The sequence below is a fragment of the Musa acuminata genome, chromosome BXJ3-8, assembly GCF_036884655.1.
Source record: "Musa acuminata AAA Group cultivar baxijiao chromosome BXJ3-8, Cavendish_Baxijiao_AAA, whole genome shotgun sequence".
NCBI lineage: Eukaryota > Viridiplantae > Streptophyta > Magnoliopsida > Zingiberales > Musaceae > Musa > Musa acuminata.
This window is the reverse complement of record NC_088356.1, coordinates 47,527,597-47,548,413: the sequence shown is the minus strand read 5'-3', so window position 1 is coordinate 47,548,413 and position 20,817 is coordinate 47,527,597. Positions and strand designations below refer to the sequence as shown.

The 20,817-nt window shown below is 38.8% G+C and overlaps 2 protein-coding genes across 3 annotated transcripts; one reads left to right on the top strand and one right to left on the bottom strand.

Annotated features, from left to right (window-relative positions):
• Nucleotides 1–679: 679 nt before the first annotated feature.
• LOC135645433 (serine/threonine-protein kinase-like protein CR4) lies at nt 680–3,701 on the top strand. Its single transcript, XM_065163798.1, has one exon. The coding sequence runs from the start codon at nt 818–820 to the stop codon at nt 3,500–3,502; it is 2,685 nt and encodes an 894-aa protein (XP_065019870.1). The 5' UTR covers nt 680–817; the 3' UTR covers nt 3,503–3,701.
• Nucleotides 3,702–4,879: 1,178 nt separating this feature from the next.
• LOC135645801 (probable E3 ubiquitin-protein ligase ARI7) lies at nt 4,880–20,094 on the bottom strand. Of its 2 annotated transcripts, none has more exons than XM_065164553.1 (15): nt 19,738–20,094; nt 19,020–19,144; nt 15,729–15,831; nt 15,520–15,610; nt 14,805–14,977; nt 13,016–13,120; nt 12,837–12,925; nt 11,879–11,986; nt 11,705–11,795; nt 11,514–11,603; nt 10,622–10,669; nt 10,275–10,346; nt 10,060–10,159; nt 9,857–9,983; nt 4,880–5,129 (listed from the first exon to the last, which is right to left on the bottom strand). In XM_065164553.1, the coding sequence occupies exons 1-15, from the start codon at nt 19,897–19,899 to the stop codon at nt 5,120–5,122; spliced, it is 1,494 nt and encodes a 497-aa protein (XP_065020625.1). In that variant the 5' UTR covers nt 19,900–20,094; the 3' UTR covers nt 4,880–5,119. The 2 variants fall into 2 exon arrangements, with proteins under 2 accessions (XP_065020625.1, XP_065020623.1); XM_065164551.1 differs by lacking the exon at nt 4,880–5,129 and adding an exon at nt 5,321–5,905.
• Between the last annotated feature and the right edge of the window lie 723 nt (nt 20,095–20,817).

The window sequence follows — 20,817 nt, the reverse complement described above, 5'->3', positions numbered from 1 at the left end:
GGCACTCACCTTGCTGAAGAATTCGAATTGAAGAACATGTGCGCGCAGATCCAGGCACAGAAACATAGTGCATTTATGTCTCATTAAAATTCCCACCTACACCTGCCTCCAACCAGGAACTAGTATTTATTGCATTCAATGCTCTCAGCCCATCTCGCCCTCTCTCTCTCTCGCTCTCCTGCTGCTGTAGCCCCTTTCATTCGGTGTGTTGCCCAAAGCTCCTCACCATTTCCCGACCTCGAGACCGGGAGCAGGGAACCACAGAGCCGACCGCTCATGGCATGGGCGAGCAGTCTTCTCATGAGCTTCTTCTTTCCTGTGCCTTGGAGTTGGTCGTCTGATGGTCTTTGCTTGGAGTCGGATGAATAAAAGGAAAGTTAGGTTTTTGTTTTCCTTTTTGTCCATGGGGCGGATGTATTTGATGGCCTGCTTTCGTCTTTGACGTCGGCGTTCAGATTCTTGCAGGATTTCTAGTGAAAAGGCGGCGCCTTTGGAGTTATCACTTGATGAGTAGTTCCGGATTCCATGTTCGGGTTCTGTTCCCATGTCATCTCCGGAATCGCTGGGATTTTTCGACCGAGTCCTCTCTTTTTTTTCTTGGATGATGTAAGAGATCCGGTTTCTGTTCCACCTGCGATTTTTTTTCCGTCTGATGTGGCTCTCAATCTGCGAAGGATTCGAAGTTGTTGTGGTTTTCCGTTTGGGTGCTAAAAAGGCGCGCTTTTTATGACGCGAAGGTGGTGTTCTACAGTGGTGTGACTGTTCTTGAGGTTGTGTCTCGGTTGCACATTGCCGCCTCCATCTGAGTGCAAGAAAAATGAACTCTGTTAGGTCTGGGTTTCTGATTCAAGCAGCGTTCTTGGTGATGATTTCTGGGTCATCTAATATGGGGGTCTCGGGCCTTGGATCGATGTCCTCCATTGCCGTTTCCTACGGTGAGAATGGGCCGGTCTTCTGTGGTCTAAGCTCGGATGGTTCTCACTTGGTTGCTTGCTTTGGTGCTGATGCTTCCATAGTCTATGGCGCTCCTCTTCGACTCCCCCTCCTGGGTCTCACGGCCGGCGATGGTTTCGTCTGCGGCCTTCTCTTGGACACAGGCCAGCCCTATTGCTGGGGCAGCAACATCTTTGTGAAGATGGGCGTGCCTCAGCCCATGGCGGAAGGCGCATCCTACTCGGAGATCAGCGCCGGCGACGACCACCTCTGCGCCCTTCGCAAACCGGCCATAGACTCTCGAAAAGGCGCCTCCTTGATCGACTGCTGGGGCTACAACATGACCGCCTCCCACGAATTTGACGGCGCCGTTGCGGCGATCACTGCCGGCTCGGTGTTCAGCTGCGGGATGTTCATCCACAACCGGACGGCATTCTGCTGGGGCGATGAGACCAGCAGCGGTGTGATAAGCTTGACGCCGAGGAACTTGAGGTTCCAATCGATTTCGGCCGGTGGATTTCATGTCTGTGGGATCCTGGAGAACTCCCAGGTCTTTTGCTGGGGAAGGAGCCTGGAGACGCAGCAGTTATCTTTAGGCCATGGAGATGTTAAGATGGTGCCCATGGATCCTATGGTTTCGGTAGCCGGGGGGAGGTTCCATGCTTGTGGAATTAAGAGCTTAGATCACAAGGCTGTTTGCTGGGGCTTTATGCTTCAGAACAGCATGCCGCCACCTAAGGATTCAAGGTTGTATGAGATTGCGGCCGGGGACTACTTCACATGTGGTGTTCTTGCGGCGACTTCGCTTAGGGCTGTCTGCTGGGGCACCGGCGTCCCCTGGTCAATTCCGATGGCTGTCTCTCCTGGAATCTGTGCTTCTAATCCTTGCGGCCAGGGGTACTATGAATTCAGTCATACAAGCTGGGGGAATAAAGTCTGCAAGCCAGCAGATTCAAGAGTTTGCTTACCGTGCAGTGTTGGGTGCCCTGAAGGGACATTCGAATCCACGCCTTGCAATTTGACCTCAGATCACGGTTGCGAGTTCAATTGTTCCAGTTGTGCTTCAGTCGAATGCTCCTCCTTCTGCTCGTCACGGAAAGAATCCAAGAGCAAAAGGTTGCTCTCTCTTCAAATGCCAATCTTCATTGCAGAAATTGTCTTTGCAATCATCTTTGTTAGCTCGGTCTTCTTAGTCGCATGTCTTTACGCTCGCCATAGGCTGCAGAGCTGTAGGTGTTTGGAGTCTGCAGTGACTACATCGAGAAAACGGACGTATTCTTTTCACAAGGAAATGGTGAAAGTCGGACCAGACTTGGAGGAGCTCAAGATCAGGAGGGCTCAGATGTTCACCTATGGAGAACTGGAGAAGGCGACTAGTGGATTCAGTGAGGAATCACTCGTCGGGAAGGGTAGCTTCTCGTGTGTTTTCAAAGGGGTCTTGAAAGATGGGACTGTGGTCGCGGTGAAGAGAGCCATAAGAGTGTCTGATGTGAAGAAGAACTCCAAGGAGTTCCATACGGAACTCGACCTGCTGTCAAGACTAAATCATGCTCATTTGCTCAACTTGCTTGGATACTGTGAGGAAGGTGGTGAGCGGCTTTTGGTTTATGAGTTCATGGCTCATGGATCTTTGTACCGACACCTTCATGGCAAGGATCTGTGCCTAAGAAAGCGGTTGGATTGGGTTCGTAGGGTGACGATTGCCGTCCAGGCTGCTAGGGGGATAGAATACCTGCATGGATATGCTTGTCCACCGGTAATTCACAGGGACATCAAGTCTTCGAACATTCTCATCGATGAGGAACACAATGCTCGAGTTGCAGATTTTGGTCTTTCTTTGTTGGGTCCAGCAGATAGCAGCTCACCATTATCTGAACCTCCTGCTGGTACTCTCGGCTACCTCGATCCTGAATACTATAGACTTCATTACTTGACTACGAAATCAGATGTATACAGTTTTGGGGTTCTGCTGCTGGAGATTTTAAGTGGTAGAAAAGCAATCGATATGCAATTTGAAGAAGGAAACATTGTAGAATGGGCAGTTCCACTGATCAAAGCTGGGGACATTTCGGCGATTCTGGATCCAGTGCTGAAACCTCCAGCTGACCTGGAGGCTCTCAAGAAAATTGCTGCCATGGCATCCAAGTGCGTTAGGATGCGGGGAAAGGATCGGCTGTCGATGGATAAGGTGACGACCACTTTGGAGAGAGCTCTCGCACTGTTGATGGGCAGCCCGTGCAACGAACAGCCAATCCTGCCTACAGAGGTAGTTCTAGGGAGCAGTAGGTTGCACAATAAAGCTTCACAAAGGTCTTCAAACAGGTCATGTTCGGAGAATGACACTGATGACCAGATTTACGAGTATAGAGCTCCTTCGTGGATCACATTTCCCAGCGTAACCTCATCTCAGAGGAGGAAGTCGTCGGCATCAGAAGGCGATGCGGAAGGGAAGAATTCAGAGGGGAGGAGTTTAGGACATGGGGGGGCAGGGGATGGGTTGAGGTGCTTGGAGGAAGAGATCGGACCAGCATCCCCACAGGAGAATCTGTTCTTGCAACACAACTTCTGAATGGTTCGAATGCTAGAACAATGAACGAATGAACAGAAAATGTAATTAGAAAAGCTCCAAAGTCGCAGCATCATTTGATTTTTTTTTTTTTTTTTTGGAATCAAATGCATTACTTTCTTTTTCATGTCTCGTCTTCGAATGGCGAGTTGGATTGCTTTCATGGATGTTCATCGAGAGAATGCTTGGTGTACTTTTCTTACATACTTGCATTCTTGTGTTGTGGTTTCTTAAGGAATTTTTGGACTGAGCACATTGACATCAGATTACTAGCTGATCATCAATGAAGCAAATAAAGTTTTCCATGATTAAAGCTTTATTGAACTGGTTACTGCAATCTAGTCTTAACATATTTGTGGACTCTGTAATGCACAGAGTTTTTTTTGATACAGGAACTGCTTGGCCATTTTATGTTCTATATTTGGAATATCAGATGATGTATGGATATTAGTGAAGACATTTTGTTCCTTGTAGGAAGTATACTACTATATAACATGAACTTGATGACTGGAAGCTGCTCACTCTTTGTGCAACAGGTTCCCCACATAATAGCATCAAACGATCAAAGATCAAAGTAATACAAATGCAAGAAAGGAAAAGAATTGGAAATGCAAAAGAAGAATGATTTTGTTAACCTTTTATCAAATTTTGTTTGGAGTACTGTTTTCCACAAGACTAAACCCACCATTCCCATATTCCTAAAATTTTCTCACTGATCATGTATCCATGTCAAGTCCTTGATGCAAGACAGTTCACCTTCTTTTCAAGCTGTTTGATTGAAATGTATGCTTTTGGACTAAATTTGATATTGTAACAAGATGATGATGATGATGATGATGATGATGATGTGATGGGCCATTAAAGGACAAACATCAGATCATACTCAATTGTCACCATTTAAATGCTACGTCTCCATGAAGAGGAATCCATCAGCTGCATAGAGAAACCTTCCAGGTTTTGCAAATTGAACAACTTTGAAAACGGAAAATATGCATATATATATGGGATTAGTGTTTCAATTTACGCAACTTTGTCATAGTAATCCAATGCCTAACATGGGAGCAAAAGTCTAGTTAGTTCATCTTTAAATGCCATGTCTCCAACAAATGGACAAACATCATTTAAATGATGATGATGAGGAGGAGGAGGACGTGATGGGCCAACAATGGACAAACATCATATCCAACTCAATTGTGACCATTTAAATGCCATGTCTCCACAAAGACAAATCCATGAGTCAGATCTTTCAACTAAACAGAGAAACGTTACGATTGAACAACTTTGAAAGCAGAAAATTATATATAGAATTAGCGTTTCGATCTACACAACTGTCATAGTGACCTGCACTCATTCGAATGCCTAATATGGGAGAAATTCTGGTTCACCTTTTAAGCTGTTTGATTGAAATCCATGACTTTGAACTAAATTTGACATTGTAACAAAGATGATGCGAGACAATACAAACAATATTGAAGCTGTAATAGAACTGTCATGTACACACTAAAAATGCTGTTGGCATCCATTATAAGAAATATCAGAAAGAGATTGTAGAATGATTTGTGCATCAGACAAGAGGATTGGATCTTTTCTTGGATTAAGGTCTGGAAGGTGCAACAAGTATCAGCTGATCCTGAACATGATCAAATATTTTGCTCAGTAACACACAGGTTGACAATAAAATGAGGAACCAACAGGTGTTATTCTCGATAATGGAACAATCACGCTTGCAAAGCAAAGATCGGTCCCACAGGTAAAGCTGCCACAGAGCAAAAGGTTGCTACAACAATCATGAATACATTGGCATGCTGAACTTGGCTCAACTGAGCAGCATAAGGAGGTAAAAATATATACAAAACGGACGAGTGTCAAGGTACAACAAACAAGCAGAACACTACATAAAGAGGCAGCAGATCATGGTTTTTTCTTTTTTAAATCTTATGCTCTAGGTCTATTTTCCCACCGGGTTATTCTCCTACTTCAGTGGCAAGATATTTTAACCTAAGGTAATATAAATAGCTTCTTGCCAACATCGCAGATATGTATTGTTTCATCATAGACCAAAGGAACAGGCTCAAGGGCAAACTTTACAGAAAAATTGCAGCGGATGGTCTATAAACTGGGCTGGACTACCTGTGATGCTCACACATATGGCATGTGTTAGTGGACTTTGGGTTGGCAAAGGTGCAGTGGTCGCAAGACCAGAGATTGCCATCGTCCATGCTGCGGCTGGGAGCACCGGCTGCAGAGCTTGTCCCAGATGGTTTGATCTTGCCACTTTTACTTTTGTTGCCCAAAATTTTCGAGCTTGAACTCTTGCTACATGTGGCTTGGCTGTTGGAAGAACCAACGTCCTCCAACCCAGTCTCCAGGGCTTGAACAAGATGCTCGAAGTAGTTCCTAGTTACGCTGGGTGGCACAAATACTAATATGAATGAAAATTATGCCAAAATGCAGATGACAAAACCATGCAGAGTAAAGGCATAATGTGTAGCTATATACAAGGGAAAGGGCTAGCAAAAAACAAAAATGAAATGCTTAAGGAATGAAATCAACAAAAAATTTGATTGGACAAGAGATCTAACACTTTGCTGATTGTTAGATCCAATCTGTTTAACAAAGGAGCAAGGTGGGGTCAAGTTTCTGGCTCAAGATCCATTTTCAACTTCTCAAACTGCAATAAATAGAACCCTTCCAGATCAGTTTGACAATCACCATCCGGAAAGTTCTGCTTAACCTTGAACATGAGCCACCAATTAGTTAAGATCAGAGTTGAGATCTTCCAAGCAGACCAACGGAACAAATTGACCAGGAAATATAAAAATGTCAGTGATGAATATTGATTTCAGATGAATCATTCCCACCTAACCTGAGCCTGAACATGGGCCACCACTGAGTCAAGGTTTTCCCACCTAACCAGTGTAATAAATTGTCAAAGCAAAATTGATAAGACAGCAGACACGTATTGGTTACACATCAATGTCTCCCCTTAGACAATAGCTAAGGTCGCCAACTCAAGATATTGATCAGGCAAATTTGGTAATAAAGTTACCCCTCTAGACAATAACTTAAGGTCAACAACTCAACAAATATTCACCAAATCTCAATATATCAGAAAGGAGGTCAATTTTCAAATCTATAAAACATGATTCAGTAAGTGTTATGTTATATTTCAGTCCCAGGAACCTAAATTTGCATTGTGAATGAATACCAAGTGCAGCAAATGTGGCAGCAAAAAATATTCACAACCTTTCTCAGGCATTAGGCTTCCCGAACTGGTCTACCACTTCAGATAGTTAATCTCATGAAGAATTCTTAAGAACTTCTAGTGAGGTACCAATGAAAATGCAACCAGGTTAATTGTTTACTATTTGTATAATTTATAACATCAAATGTTAATCTACCAAGTTGTATGCCTACACTTGACAAACAACTAATTATCAATAAGAAACCTTCAGAAATTTTAGTTGTATTACTTCAAATTGAGGCATAAGTGAACAAGCATAGAACTAATTGCACTATAATTATGGAATGATGCTGCAATCTACATTAAAGGGTTAATTGCAAAACCTAGAAATCATCAGTTCATACAATCACAATATCATAAAACATTGCAGAGAAAGAATTTTAAAGAAAGCCCTGTAACCCAGAAACACCAAAAAAAAAGACAACTAAAAATTTTCAACAAACCCTTTCCTAATCAACTAGAACTTTCTACCGCAACTTCAACAGATATTCACATCAGTGGATGTATTATCCAATTTAATAGTTATAATTTGTGATTTTCTAGATCTTCCCTCCTTACCCATATGAAGCAGGGATTACTCCATACCAGTGGCACCTCTACAGATTGCTATTTCATGGATTGTAAAGACTATTATCACAATCAATATAAACACCTCACTAGTCCCCAACAGTCAGTATTTGAGTTTCTGTTATTCACGTCCAGCATGATGCCAAACTGATTGGACTTCAACTCCAATGCCTACATTTTAATCCATAAAAAGTTGAAACTAATCCAATGTTGTCAAAAGGTGCTTGGGCAAGGCCAAGCATGGTCCAAGTGCCTCAATGGGGTCCCGCAAGGCACCTTGAATTGTGCACCACCTAGGCAAGCCCCTTAGTTGGAGCAATTGGCATCCAAAGAACTCACCTAAACTAGCTTTGGTACTCAACACTTGACCAGCCTGACCCAACCTCACCGTGCTTGGTTCATGAGACAACCCAGAATCACATAAGCCCAATGGTGCCCCATGTGACTTGGTTTAGTGCCCAGCCCACACGCATGGACCCGTGCAACTTCACCCAACTGTCACGGACAAAACTGTAAACGGGATGTTTGATGCAATGCTCATGTATGTCCGTGTCTTTCAGTTTTATTCATGCTTTGCACAACATGTAAAGGGTTGGCAGTAGGCTTAGCAGCCCCATTTTGGTTGGTTTTGGTGACCGTCTTAGGCATGCAAACAAAGGTTGTGTCATGTGGGCACTTGTAGAGATTTCGATCTATAGTAGACCATTTTCGACCTTTGTTGTGCAGCCGTTCAAAGCTTGTGAAATCTGTTTGTAATTTGCATTGATTATGAAGTGTTTGCCAAAATGATTGCTTGTGGATGCTAAGTGAAATGTTTTCTCTAACCCGTTTTCTCTTTTGTAGATCCTAAGGGACCATAGAAGGTTTCGGGGAGGCTGATCTTTACGGACAGACACGCAAGGGTGCCGCACGACTTAAGCAAAACCAGCTTAAGTGTGTGAAATCTGTTTGTAATTTGCATTGATTATGAAGTGTTTGCCAAAATGATTGCTTGTGGATGCTAAGTGAAATGTTTTCTCTAACCCGTTTTCTCTTTTGTAGATCCTAAGGGACCATAGAAGGTTTCGGGGAGGCTGATCTTTACGGACAGACACGCAAGGGTGCCGCACGACTTAAGCAAAACCAGCTTAAGTGTGTGAACAACGGAATAAGACGTGCTCCCCAAGTTCACATGCAATCCCAATTTTACCTCTTCCAGTGGGAGCCCAACTCATGCGAACCCAACCTTGCACCTCATTGAACCTGGTTCAATGCCAAGCACATGCTTAGGGACCCATGTGCATATTTGATATCGCTTCGACATGGTTAGTTGAACTTCATATAAGCTCCCCCTCCCCTTATACTGTCGGGCCTTAAACCCTAACCTCAACCTAATGTTCTGCCATAGACATCTTTGTTGACCCATCCATCAATCTTCAACCATACTGACCTTTCATCGTGTCAATCTTGCACTGTCATCAATACATATCTTCTTCACTTCCCTCCTCTTTCCTCCTATCACACAGGGGCTCAATCACTACCGTCGCCCTATTTCCTCATCTTCTCTCCCATCCAACCTCTCTTCTAAGAGATCAAACCCCTCCATCTTTGAATATATCAACATATATGTAAAAGAGATAATATTCACATAACTTTTGATACAAAGAATAGTAGATAATTACTCATAATAATAGGTGAAAACCCACTAAGGTATTATGTCCATTTTATTGTGGACTGAGAATTGGTTTGGGCTAGACGACATGGGCAGGGTCCCTAAAGCTTGTTGTGAATCACAATTTATGATGGACTAAGAATATGTTTCCAATACCCCATTGGCACTGTGGGGTAAGCTCTTAAAGGCACTACTGGTATTCTTAACAAAAATCTCATTATCAAAAAACATAATTGGAAGTGGTAAGGAAGGGAGGAGTTGACACCTCTTTGCTTTTTTTTCTCCCTTTCATCTTCTTCTCTTTCCTCTCGTCCCCTTCCCACTTTCTGCAGGCTGAATATTAACGCTGCTATTCTCCCCATCTTCCCTCTTCCAGACTGGTAGATGTGTGAGTTTCTTTTATTCTATTAAGTGGATATGGACAAATTTAATCATCATTTTGTCAATTGATTCTTCTATAAATGGTTAGAGACATTTATTTTGATGTTCTAGTGATAATCATTTGAATATGCAATGATATAAAACTCATATTTAATTGAAGTTCATTTTTTTAAATGGTAATCCTTATTCTTAATTATATTTTTATAATTTTTATAAGATAAATGTCTTGCTTTGCTCGGCGAGTGCCTAGAACCTTGAGCAATTTAGGACCTTGGTTCCTCCTTTTTGCATCGAGCATTTTTGACAACATTGGATTAACCCACAATCTAAATTAGTGATTTTTTTTATCAATATAAAGATGTCAACCTCTCAAGATAATCGACTATCAGAACAAAAAAAGAAAACTCTTCTTCTTACTATAATTCACCAAGCCATAATATTGACTTACCTGGGTGATGGACATAAATACTAAAATCTATATTGACTTATCATGCAAAATGTGAGATAAAGTTACCTAGTGAGTCCAGCTAACTTGGTCCGGAAGTCATTGAAGTCCTTCATAGGAGATTCTGCATCAAGGTAAACTTGGAGCTCCTTCTCTGCACATTGATGAAGGCGTTCCAAACCAGACTCAGCCTCACCTGAAAATAGACAGATAAAATTCCGTGAGAAAAACATATGATTTGCAGCTACACTGGGAGATAAACAAGTCCATACCTTGTAGATATTCAAAGAACTGTCTCTTGGAATGTTCTTGCTCTGGAAGGTAATAACCATAGGCATATGTCCACTTCAGGACTCGTCGACACTCCACTATCTGCATATTGATTGTTGAAACAAATGAGAAGAAAGATGAGCACCATAGCAAAACTATTAAAAAAGTAAAAACATATCGATTAGAACAATGATAGTGTTTCTAGCATGAATCTAACCTGTAACCAGGCTTCTATTATGAACTTGAGCTGGGATTCAGGTTGACTTTGCCTATCACTTAGCTTCTCAAGCTGCAAATTGAAAGAAGCAACCAACAAGTGCACTCTGATTAGTGTTAACACAACTAATTGTCTTACATTCAATTGGAGGCATTATAACACCACTGGCTTTGGCATCCTTCACCATTGATAATCCAAAGTCTCTATTAGATATCTAATAAAAACTAAATATGATCCATGAGGTCAATTTCATAAAAGAGGTTATTTTATGACTTATTAAGAGAACTGAAAAGTCTATCAATACTGTAGCTGACAACTACCAAAAGAAATCTTAGATGGCTCTGTACCTTTTCATTTTGCATACTGTGAAGATCTGCCAGTGCCTTCTGCCTTGACTGCAAGTTTTGGAACACATTGTTATGGTTAGTTGAAATTTTCTCGAAGGAACAACTTATGCAAGTTTTGGAATACAAACTAATCTTCATAATGCATGTAGTTAGCAAGTTTTCTGATAAACAGGTACTATGCCAAATTAAAACACAGAATTATATTTTGAATATTGAAAAAACATAGTTAATGTAGTCATAAGCTGAGAAAACAAGGGGTGTAATAGTTAATGTAGTCATTATCCGAGAAAACAAGAGGTGTAAATAAACAAAATTCATCAAGTTGATAATACATAAAATCTAACTGAAGAGATCTATAGATTGATCAATGATTAGTTTCTATTACAAAAACCACATCAAGGTGGATCAGATGGATTTCTTAAGCCATGTAATCTTTTAGAACATTAGCTTTGATTCTCGTAGGTTACATATTTATTGTATGATCAGTTTAAAAGTTGATCCATTTTGGTCACCAACAAGCAACTGATTAGTTACTGACCCAGGCTGATCGACCAAATGAACAGCCCAACAACTGGGCAGTGATAAGCAAAGGATTGACTAGCCAACAATCATCTGCCAATAAGTGATCTGTTGGTCACCCAAACAACTAAAAGCACAGAAACAACTGAGATGATTAATCATATATTTTTTTATTAGTCTCATGATAAGTTACTGTCTTTTTTTAAAGTCTTTCAAAAAGATGCTTTCCAGATTCAGCTACTTAAAGGTAACCATATGTGTCCTACAACAAAAAATAGATCACAGTATCGGTGACTAATAGATGCTATAAAGGAAAAAATCAATTTCAAAATTACATCCTAATGAAAAGGATGGAAGAGTTGAAAACACATACTGATTGATTGGTAGCCCAGCGCTCATAATAATGTGTGTATCTCTCAAGAGAATTTTTAGCCATTTCTCTCCTCCTTTCAGATTCATCGTACTGCAGGTATTTATATATTTGATAAGGATGTGACTGATCACTATGATTGTTGAATTCTAAACACTCTACTGTCTATAGCATTAGAAAATCACTAATCATACCGCTCCTTCCTGTTTTGCTGCTTCGTAGCGATTACAAGCATAGAAACCACCAGTCCTCTCACCGTGCTCTGACCATGATCCAAGACATAACCTGCAAGAACAATTAAGGCATATAAAAATTGCAAATAAAAAAAACAGCCGCCATGGAATACTTATGAAGTAGAGATATAATACCAGCAAAACTCAAATTTACAAGGAGGTGTGCATGTTATATGCATGCATCCCTGGTTTTTCTCAATTGGACGTTTGCACTTTGGACAAGGCTTTGAGTTTGCTAGTATCCTGGACACGAAGTAATAGAAATATGATTAACACATGATAATGATCATAATCAAAAGAGACTTCACTATCTTCATATTTTTCAACTGCAATGGTCTCTGAACATGAGAGCAAAAGAGAAAATATATTACAATGGACAAAAAGGGATTTTTGGCATGGTTTCAACTTTCAACATGAGTTTTTCTAAGCCAAGTTGTTTTGCCTATTTCTAAACCCTCTCATTGGGATAGCGATCTGTAATGTGAAGTCATTTGACTGAAGATAGCATATTTATAAGTAGCACTTACAAAGCAGATTGAGAATAAATAGGACAATAAAGGCTTCTATTTAGGGCTTCATTAACAAAACTATCCTATCAGCTCTCTTGATGTAATGCCATTCCTTTGAGCTTTCAATCTGGTTATATTTGTACGTGTTATAGAACTATTGAGCAGTATGGAGACTCATAAACACTGAACCAAATCAGCTCATGCTCCAAAAGTATCTATGTTCTGAACAAGCATGCCTGTCTTCTGTCATTAAACAATTGTCACATGGTTGGTACATGACAGTGCAGCATGAAATCCCACATGGTATGCTGGCTAGGTGCAACATTTGCTTTTAGTTGGCAACACGATTGTACAGCAGCCATATAGTATTAACACAAAAAGTATATATTAACTACAGAAATTTAAACATAATAAGCACAATTGGAATCATACTGCATAACATATTATCAAATTAAACTGAACCTGAAGTACGAAATAGAAAAATACCACATCCTTAAGTAGACTACAAAAAATTCACAGCTGACATTTTAATACTAATAGTAAGAGCTAAGAACGAAAGATAACAATTATCAATATTACAATACCAATTCATATTTTCAGATTCAGCACTGTTCTTCAAGATCCACTTTGCTACTGTGACACAATCGACCGGTCGATGAGCTTCCTCAGTGCACTGAACATTTTAATTTATATCTCAGAATGTTAAAAAAAAGTAAACATACTCTTATTAAGATACATAACTTGTCCCTCAAGGTATACTCACATTCCAACAGAAGTTATATGAGCAGCTGCAGCAAATATCATAGTTACCACTGCCTATAACAAACTCCACGGCAAACTCACAACCAGGAGCTGGACACCATTTTATCTATAAAACAAAATAAAGAAATGAAAGTTAAATTGTGAAGAATATGACAGAGTGGATACTGCTTCCTGAAAACCTCATGTAACAAATAGTTTGCAAAAACAAAGAATTATTTGCAACAAATTATCAATGAAAAATATATAGAATTTCAAAAGACCTAAACAAGCCAAGTTAAAATAAATATTTAACATTAAAAAATAGAGAAAGGAATTAACAATAGAACAAACAAAAATCTAGCAAACTACAACTCACAATCACTTAAGGGCATAAGTTACCTCACTGATCACTTGGCTTGATTCTAAGAAAAACTTGACATTAAATGCAACAAGATTGTGCACTAGTCTATTTTGTTTTGAATATCTAAGAGAAGTGCAACGTGCATTAGGAAAATAATTGCTGTTCCACTACAAGGTCAGCTACAGCGCTGTTTCCCCACCAACAGCATCCACCTACCTCTAACAAACAAATAAACAAAAAGTGTATAAAGGAAACCTTAAAATTATATATCTCCATAGAAAAATATAGTTATACTAAAGTGTTAACAATGTAGGAAAAAAAATTAGGAGCTCAGAAAACATGGCTAACAGCACAAAAAATCCCATCAGTGGATGTTTAATAAAAAATTTGACCTTGGATTGAAGTTAAAGTTTTCCAACAAAATGAATGCCCCTTCCAAAATATTTATACTATTGCTGTTCCACCAATAATCTACCAAGAATTTAGAGGCAAAAAACATCATAATAGATGGTTTAATCAGCATGTTAAAAAACAAAATAACAAATTTTAATTTATTTTTTTATCAAACTTCTGCCGGAACAGATTATCCTTAAGGGGTTTGCTCAAAAGCATATATTATTACCCGAGGTTTTAAAAACCCCATCCATACTGAATTGTGCAGGTCAGTATTTACTTGTCCGATAGCCAATAGCAATAAGGACACAGACCTGGCGATCACATCCGATGTGGTATGGTACCATGACTACCATCTATTATTCTATATTGACTGGTAAGCTCATCATACTACACTCTTCGGGCAGTAAACAGGCCAGTGCCAGCACTCATATCTTTTTCTTTTAAATGACAGCTCAATTATCTCTAATTATTTTTTAAATAATGATGGCTCCCAATTCTCTGTCCATCTGTCTATTTTTCTCACTCTTTCTCTTCTTCCCTTTCTCTTTCTCTCCTCTACGACCTCCTCCTCCCTGCATCAACACCTTCCACTCTTTCCACTGTGTCCCTGCCGTCACCGCCTCTTCCCTGTCATGTTGTCACCACCTCCTTCTCCTCCTACCATTACACGTCACCACTTCCTCTCTGCCTCTTTCTCTGCCCCCTCCTTAACCTATGGCCTTCTCTTCCTCCTCTTTCTCCTCCACCTCCTCCAGCTGAACCCAAACAGTCAACTAGGGGGTGTACTGACACACAGTATGCCCAACCGTACAAGTACCATATTGGTCGAATCAAATATTGGTATTGATATCAAAATTGGGTGGTCTGCATGCCACTTCACACTCGAACTAGTAAATATCAGCTGGTACATACCGAATGAAGCAAAATTGATTCCCTGATTCACTCTTTCTAATTCAGTTATCGGCAATTCGGCATGAGTATAATACAAGAAAGATACCAAAATGAATATGAACCAGTACATCCTCAAATAATTAGTGCTGCATGCTGCATGTACCTTTCTATTATCTTCAACATAAGATCTAAGAAGATAACGTGAGTACTTCTCTTTATCTTCATCAGTAGCCAATAGCTCAACTATGTTTTGACCAACAGCAGCACTACAAGAAGGATCAGGGCATCTCAACATTAAGCACCCAGGGCCATCACTTATTGATGTACTAATGTAACCTGCAAGTTGAAAGAGTAAGATCAACCATCAAAAGATTAGAATAAAAATGCAAATGAAAACCCAGCATTCAAAAGCCTCTAAAGGAATGTTCAGTCATGAAGTTAACATTTATAAATGCTTCATGAACAAAAAGAGGGTGCAAAATGCAATTTTTCCATCAGCATATTTGTAAGAACGTTAATTCACTTGTAGTGCAGAAAGGGTCTGAAGAAATTAAGCTTATCATTTTACTACAGACATTTTACAAGATGCAGGATATATAAAGTGAAATTTAAATAGCTATCAACCTAGCACTAGAATCTGTGATGAAAAATTGTAATATTTGATCATTTGTTAGATGTGACTTTATACTTAAGTCACATGGAATATGCATATGACAAACAGTCAATTGGCATTGCTCTGAGGTTCATATGACCGTTCAAATTTAAGAAAAATGCCTAATCTTAAAATCTTGTACAGAAATATATCATCTAATTTCAAAAGTGAAGCAAATGCAAACCTTGTTTACAAAGCTACTAATAGCTGATCATAATTAATATACCTCTCCAACAAGCCCAACAAAAGGGATGACCACAAGAAGCAGAGTTCATACAGTCACGAGGATAATTTTCAAAACAAATCCCACAAGTGAGCTGCCACCAACAAAGTTAATTCATAATTAGGGAAAATTAATCAAAAGTAAATAGTAAATAGTTCATATGAAGGCCTAAAATCTCCCAAGAAAGATTACTAGTATGAGAATGAAATTACTTCTCTAGCGTTCGGCATTTCCACTGGCTTCTCCAACAAACCAACAACCTTTCGAACACGTTCTTCATCTGCAAACCATTCATCATGCACCCTGCTAATGCTCCTGCATGCTCAAAATACACAAACAAAATCAGATGATCAACACAAGGATAAATTGAATGAAGTCGGCAATAAAGGAAATAGATGTTATATAACATAATCCTGAATTACTACTTCAGGATAGTACTGCAACTACCATAAGAAAAATCCTCTTTCTCATTGATACAGAATAGAAATGATAATGATAAAAACATTTCATATGATGCAGAAATGTCAATCAATATACCCAATAAAGAATTTTCACAATAATTTCACATAGGTTGCATACATATTTGCTTCTCCAGTTGGAAGAAATGTTTTGAAAACTTCAACATTCCTATCACATACATCAAACTACAAGGAGTTCAACATCCTCAAAGTACTAATTATACAAATGATCATAATGTATAATCTCTATAATAATTGAGATAGGACCTTTATGCCTGTAATTTGTCCCTGAAGACAAACCAAACAACTGTAAGTGGAACTATAGAATAAGATCAAATCACAAGATGATCATAGAAAGTCAATCAGCTTTTAGTGAAACTGGGTTAAATCTCTGATTTTGCATGAAAATCATAGTTTGTTGTCACTGTGTCAGAAGAGATGGAAATAAGAGGTCTAGATATATGACATGTACTAATAATGTTGCTTCAACGTTTTGTCATAAGGCCATCCAAACAAGTAACCAACCTACACAGACAAGTGAGTCAAAATTAGCATCTTTAAAGCCTCGAATAAGCATCCCAAGTGAGATGTTCCCAATGAAATGTAAATATGACATGAAACTGTAACTTGAATGATTACTGATATACTTCTCCTTAATCATATGACAAACAACCAATTGTAATCGGTAATGTAATGGGCAAAAAGGGCAAACCTAATGCACCAGACTTCAGCCAATGAAGGGTTCGAGAAGGGTAATGAATACAATCTTACCTCTACAAGTAGAGAAGCTATCTATCTGACACGAACCATGAGCCCTCAAGATGCAATGGAGCAGCTCAGTTGTACCAAGGCTTGCCCTCATAACTAATAAACTAATATTCATGCAATCTAACCATCGAATTTACTTTTCCCTTCTCAATTTTTAGTTCATGTGTTTCATTTTAAACAGATTCACTTACACAAAGTTTATAATCTTGGAATCTTTTTCTTATTTTTAATTTTGTAATAGTATTATGAAATAGATAATTAGTGGGTATAGGAATCTCAATACAGGTTACCCGCATGAAGACATGAAGACAGGTTGTTTATGGCCTTGTACAATTGACCAAAAATAGCTCAGGTGGGTGCTGTGTTGATGTAGTGAAGCCTGAAGATGTCCACCAAATGTAGATTGCACTTGCCTGGCTAGCACTTGGGCAACTTGTACCTTGCCATCCTATCTTGGTAGGGTAACCTGAACAATACTGAACTCAACCAACCTAAAACCATCCTATCATACCAATTTCCAATTATATCCTACGGATGGCAGAGAAAACCAGACAAAAGGAAAAAATCCAGGGCATAAGCATATGGAATTAACTTTACATACGCCCCTAAGATTTGCATAGAACAGGTCATAGACATGGTTTTCGTGAAGACTAACCCGTTGGCCTGGACAGTCTGCATGGCTACAGTGTAATAATGTATCATCGGAAAATGATCCACATTGAATATCCAAAAAAGCTCCTTCTTAGGGTATTCAAGATGAAACTATCATGCAGAAAGACAAGAATTAGGTGACGAGAGGTTGGACAACATTACTTTTTCCCAAAGGTGGAATATTATTAACCTAAATAAACTCAAAGTAAAGACAGAAAAAAAAAATTGAAAAGCCATCATAGAGAATCATATCACAAGCTACAATTTTTTTCCACTATTCCAGTGTTGCCGAAGATGGAGAAACATATTCATAATTTCATATCACAAGCTACAATTTTTTTCCACTATTCCAATGTTGCCTTTAAACTTCATAGATCAGACACTTGCATAAACGCCCACATCTGACTCCTATTTTTGTACTTTATATAATTATCTCGTTAAAATTGATGATTCACAAGATTGATTACTTCATCCTGAGAATTCTGTCATGATGAATGTGGCACAAACATAAAGCAAATAATCAAGTACAGAAAGAAAACAACTATTGAATCCTTGGACAAACCAACAAACTACAGAATCTCTGAAAGTACAATAATTCTTATGAAATTTAAATCTTTAATTCCCATAGATCTTTATTGTAATCTAGATTCAAGGCAAAATCTACTAGATTAGCCTCATACAGCTATAAAGAGACGTGATCACTATAAAGCGATATCATTTGAATTAGAATTAAAAAATAGTAATATATAAAAAGGCATTATAAATTTAAAAAAACAAAACAAAGATTGAATTTGGATGTCGCATAAATCTAAATCTTCTAACAAACAAATATATTTAACAGAATATAAAAGGTTACCAAATCATGACTTGCTTGGCGTAAATACTAATACAGAATAACAAAATATTGACTTGAATATTACAGTTTCCAGATTCTGAAAACATCTCAGAATAATGCATTTTGGTTAACACTATATGTGTCTGTTGTAGATATGCAAACAATCAAACTGAACTTCTTACAGCTGATTTAGGACTGCAAAAATTGCCCTTGTTAATCCCTCCCAAGGCATCTAGATGTCTATGCATGAATCTTTGATTATTGATACATCAACAATATTAAGTCATAGTTCCCATAATAAAGTATAGGAAAACATCATCAAAGAACATTAGCTATTTCTATTAAATCCAATTTGATAAACAATCTCCAAATCAAACTACTTATTTAGCAAGATGACATCTACAACTCTACAAAGAATGATTGTCGTGCCAGCCTGCACATGGACTATGTTGACACATCATGGGTGTATGAATATATAGTCTCCAGTGTAAAGTCAAGAACTTGTCACAGCATCAAAACGCAAGGGAGAGTTGCAGAGATGGCCTAACACAGTGTGGCACAGCATAATGGCACACAACACACAGTGCAAACCTTGGGCTGGGCAGCTCAGCAACCCTAAATAATTTTTTCAATGAGAAACAGAGAAATTGGTAGAAGACACAAATCAACTCAAGCAATTTAATAACTTTTCATGCTCTCAAATGGTGGCAGTGAAGAATAGGTAAGCCAGAAATGTATGAACTGAACAGAATGCACAAAGAAATTTTCATTCTACAAATAAACTATCATACCAGTTATAATGACGAAGAAGGATGCATGCTGCATATCTTGGTATTGAAAGTACAGTAGATACTCTACTAATATCTTCCTCCTGATGTTGCCGAATATCAGCCTCACTCAGAATAGTATAGTTTTGCTGAAAACAGAAAAGTTCTGGCAACATTAGATGACAATGATATGTTCCTACCTAATAAAATTTCTTAAAATACAAGTTGACTCATTCCAAAAAGAACTACATTATAACTTAGAAGAATTTCCCAAACATTACCAAAAAACAAACGCTAGTATTCCAAAAAGCCATTTTTTCAAGCTCAAGTACTCCAGAAAGCCATTATAACAGCATGCGTGTTCGGTCATGTTACCTGTCTTAAGTAAGGCCTGGGTGAGCTTAATATGCTGTAAAACAATGAATATAAAGTATGACACTGCATGTTCAACTGCATATACCAGGGGCCACATTCAAGATCTATACATGAAGTTGTTATATCTAGGATTATGATTCACCTATTACTATTACACCTAAGGTTTAAACTCTCAACCCAGTTCTTATTTCAACACCTTGTTGGACCGGCACGCTACCCGTACGCAATCCTAGGATACCACGTAACAGCAGCTAATTTAATTCCTACACGCATCAAATCCAGCCCAAAGGTGACCACGCCACCAAAATCACCAAAACGAGTGCAATAGAAAAGGAAGGAAAAAGATAACTATATAATACTCTTTCACCTGCTGGCGAGAGGTGATGTCATCGGAATCATCCGACTCGTTGTCGCCGAAATCATAGTGGGCGTCCCCATCGTCGCTGCCCATCCCCGTGTCCCCGCTGTAGAAATCGTCCTCCACCGACTCCAGATCGTTCGCGTCATGCATATCGTCCTCCGAATCCATCCCCTCAACCCACCGCCAAACCCCGCGCCCCAGGCGCCCCAGAAACCCTACAATTCCGCCGGAGCGGGCGATTGCGCGTCGAATCGGGAGGATCGGGGACCGAATCGGGGAGGAGGAGGAGGCGGAGGAGGGGAAGGGTCGGGCCGCGAACGCAAGAGGGTAAAGGGCGATTGGATTTGGAGTCGTGTGTGGGGGTTTCGTAGTGATGGATTCTCACTTTCCTAGGGAGGCATCTCTTCGCCCTTTTATACGGGTGGAGAAAGCGGAATGACGGGTTGAAACCGTGAAAGATAATTTGGTAATTACATTAATGCAAATATATATATTAAATCGGAAAAATATTAATCTCACTTACTTTTTATTTTTAATTTCTCTCATGAGTATGGGTTATTATTACAAATCAATAAATAATAACTTTATATTTAATTATCTTATAATTACAATCATTGTATATGTCAGTAATAGTATCATTTTTATCGATACAGTACAGATATATAGAGCTCAATTATGCCGTCTGATATTATCAAATTAAATAATAATATATTTAAAATTTTTAATAATATTATATTGTTTTTTATTGTGATACCATCTTAATAATTTTTCTTTCTATTAGTTTGTGCTATTTTGATATTTTATGATTTGACAAATCGCTCTCATGTTTATTTATCGTTAATTCTTTCTTATACTTTACATGTCTATTACACATACGAGGTAGATCTTTCAAATTGAAACTCGATTAAATTCATAAATACTTGAGCGTGATAATTGACGTGAGTAATATTTATTACATATTATTTCATATAGAAATAGAGCTAAATTTGTAAAAAAAAAATTATTAAACTTGATGTGAATCAAACACAAATATTGTAATTACAAACTCAGGGCATCTTTGCGTTGAAGGTTATTCTTTCATGTTTT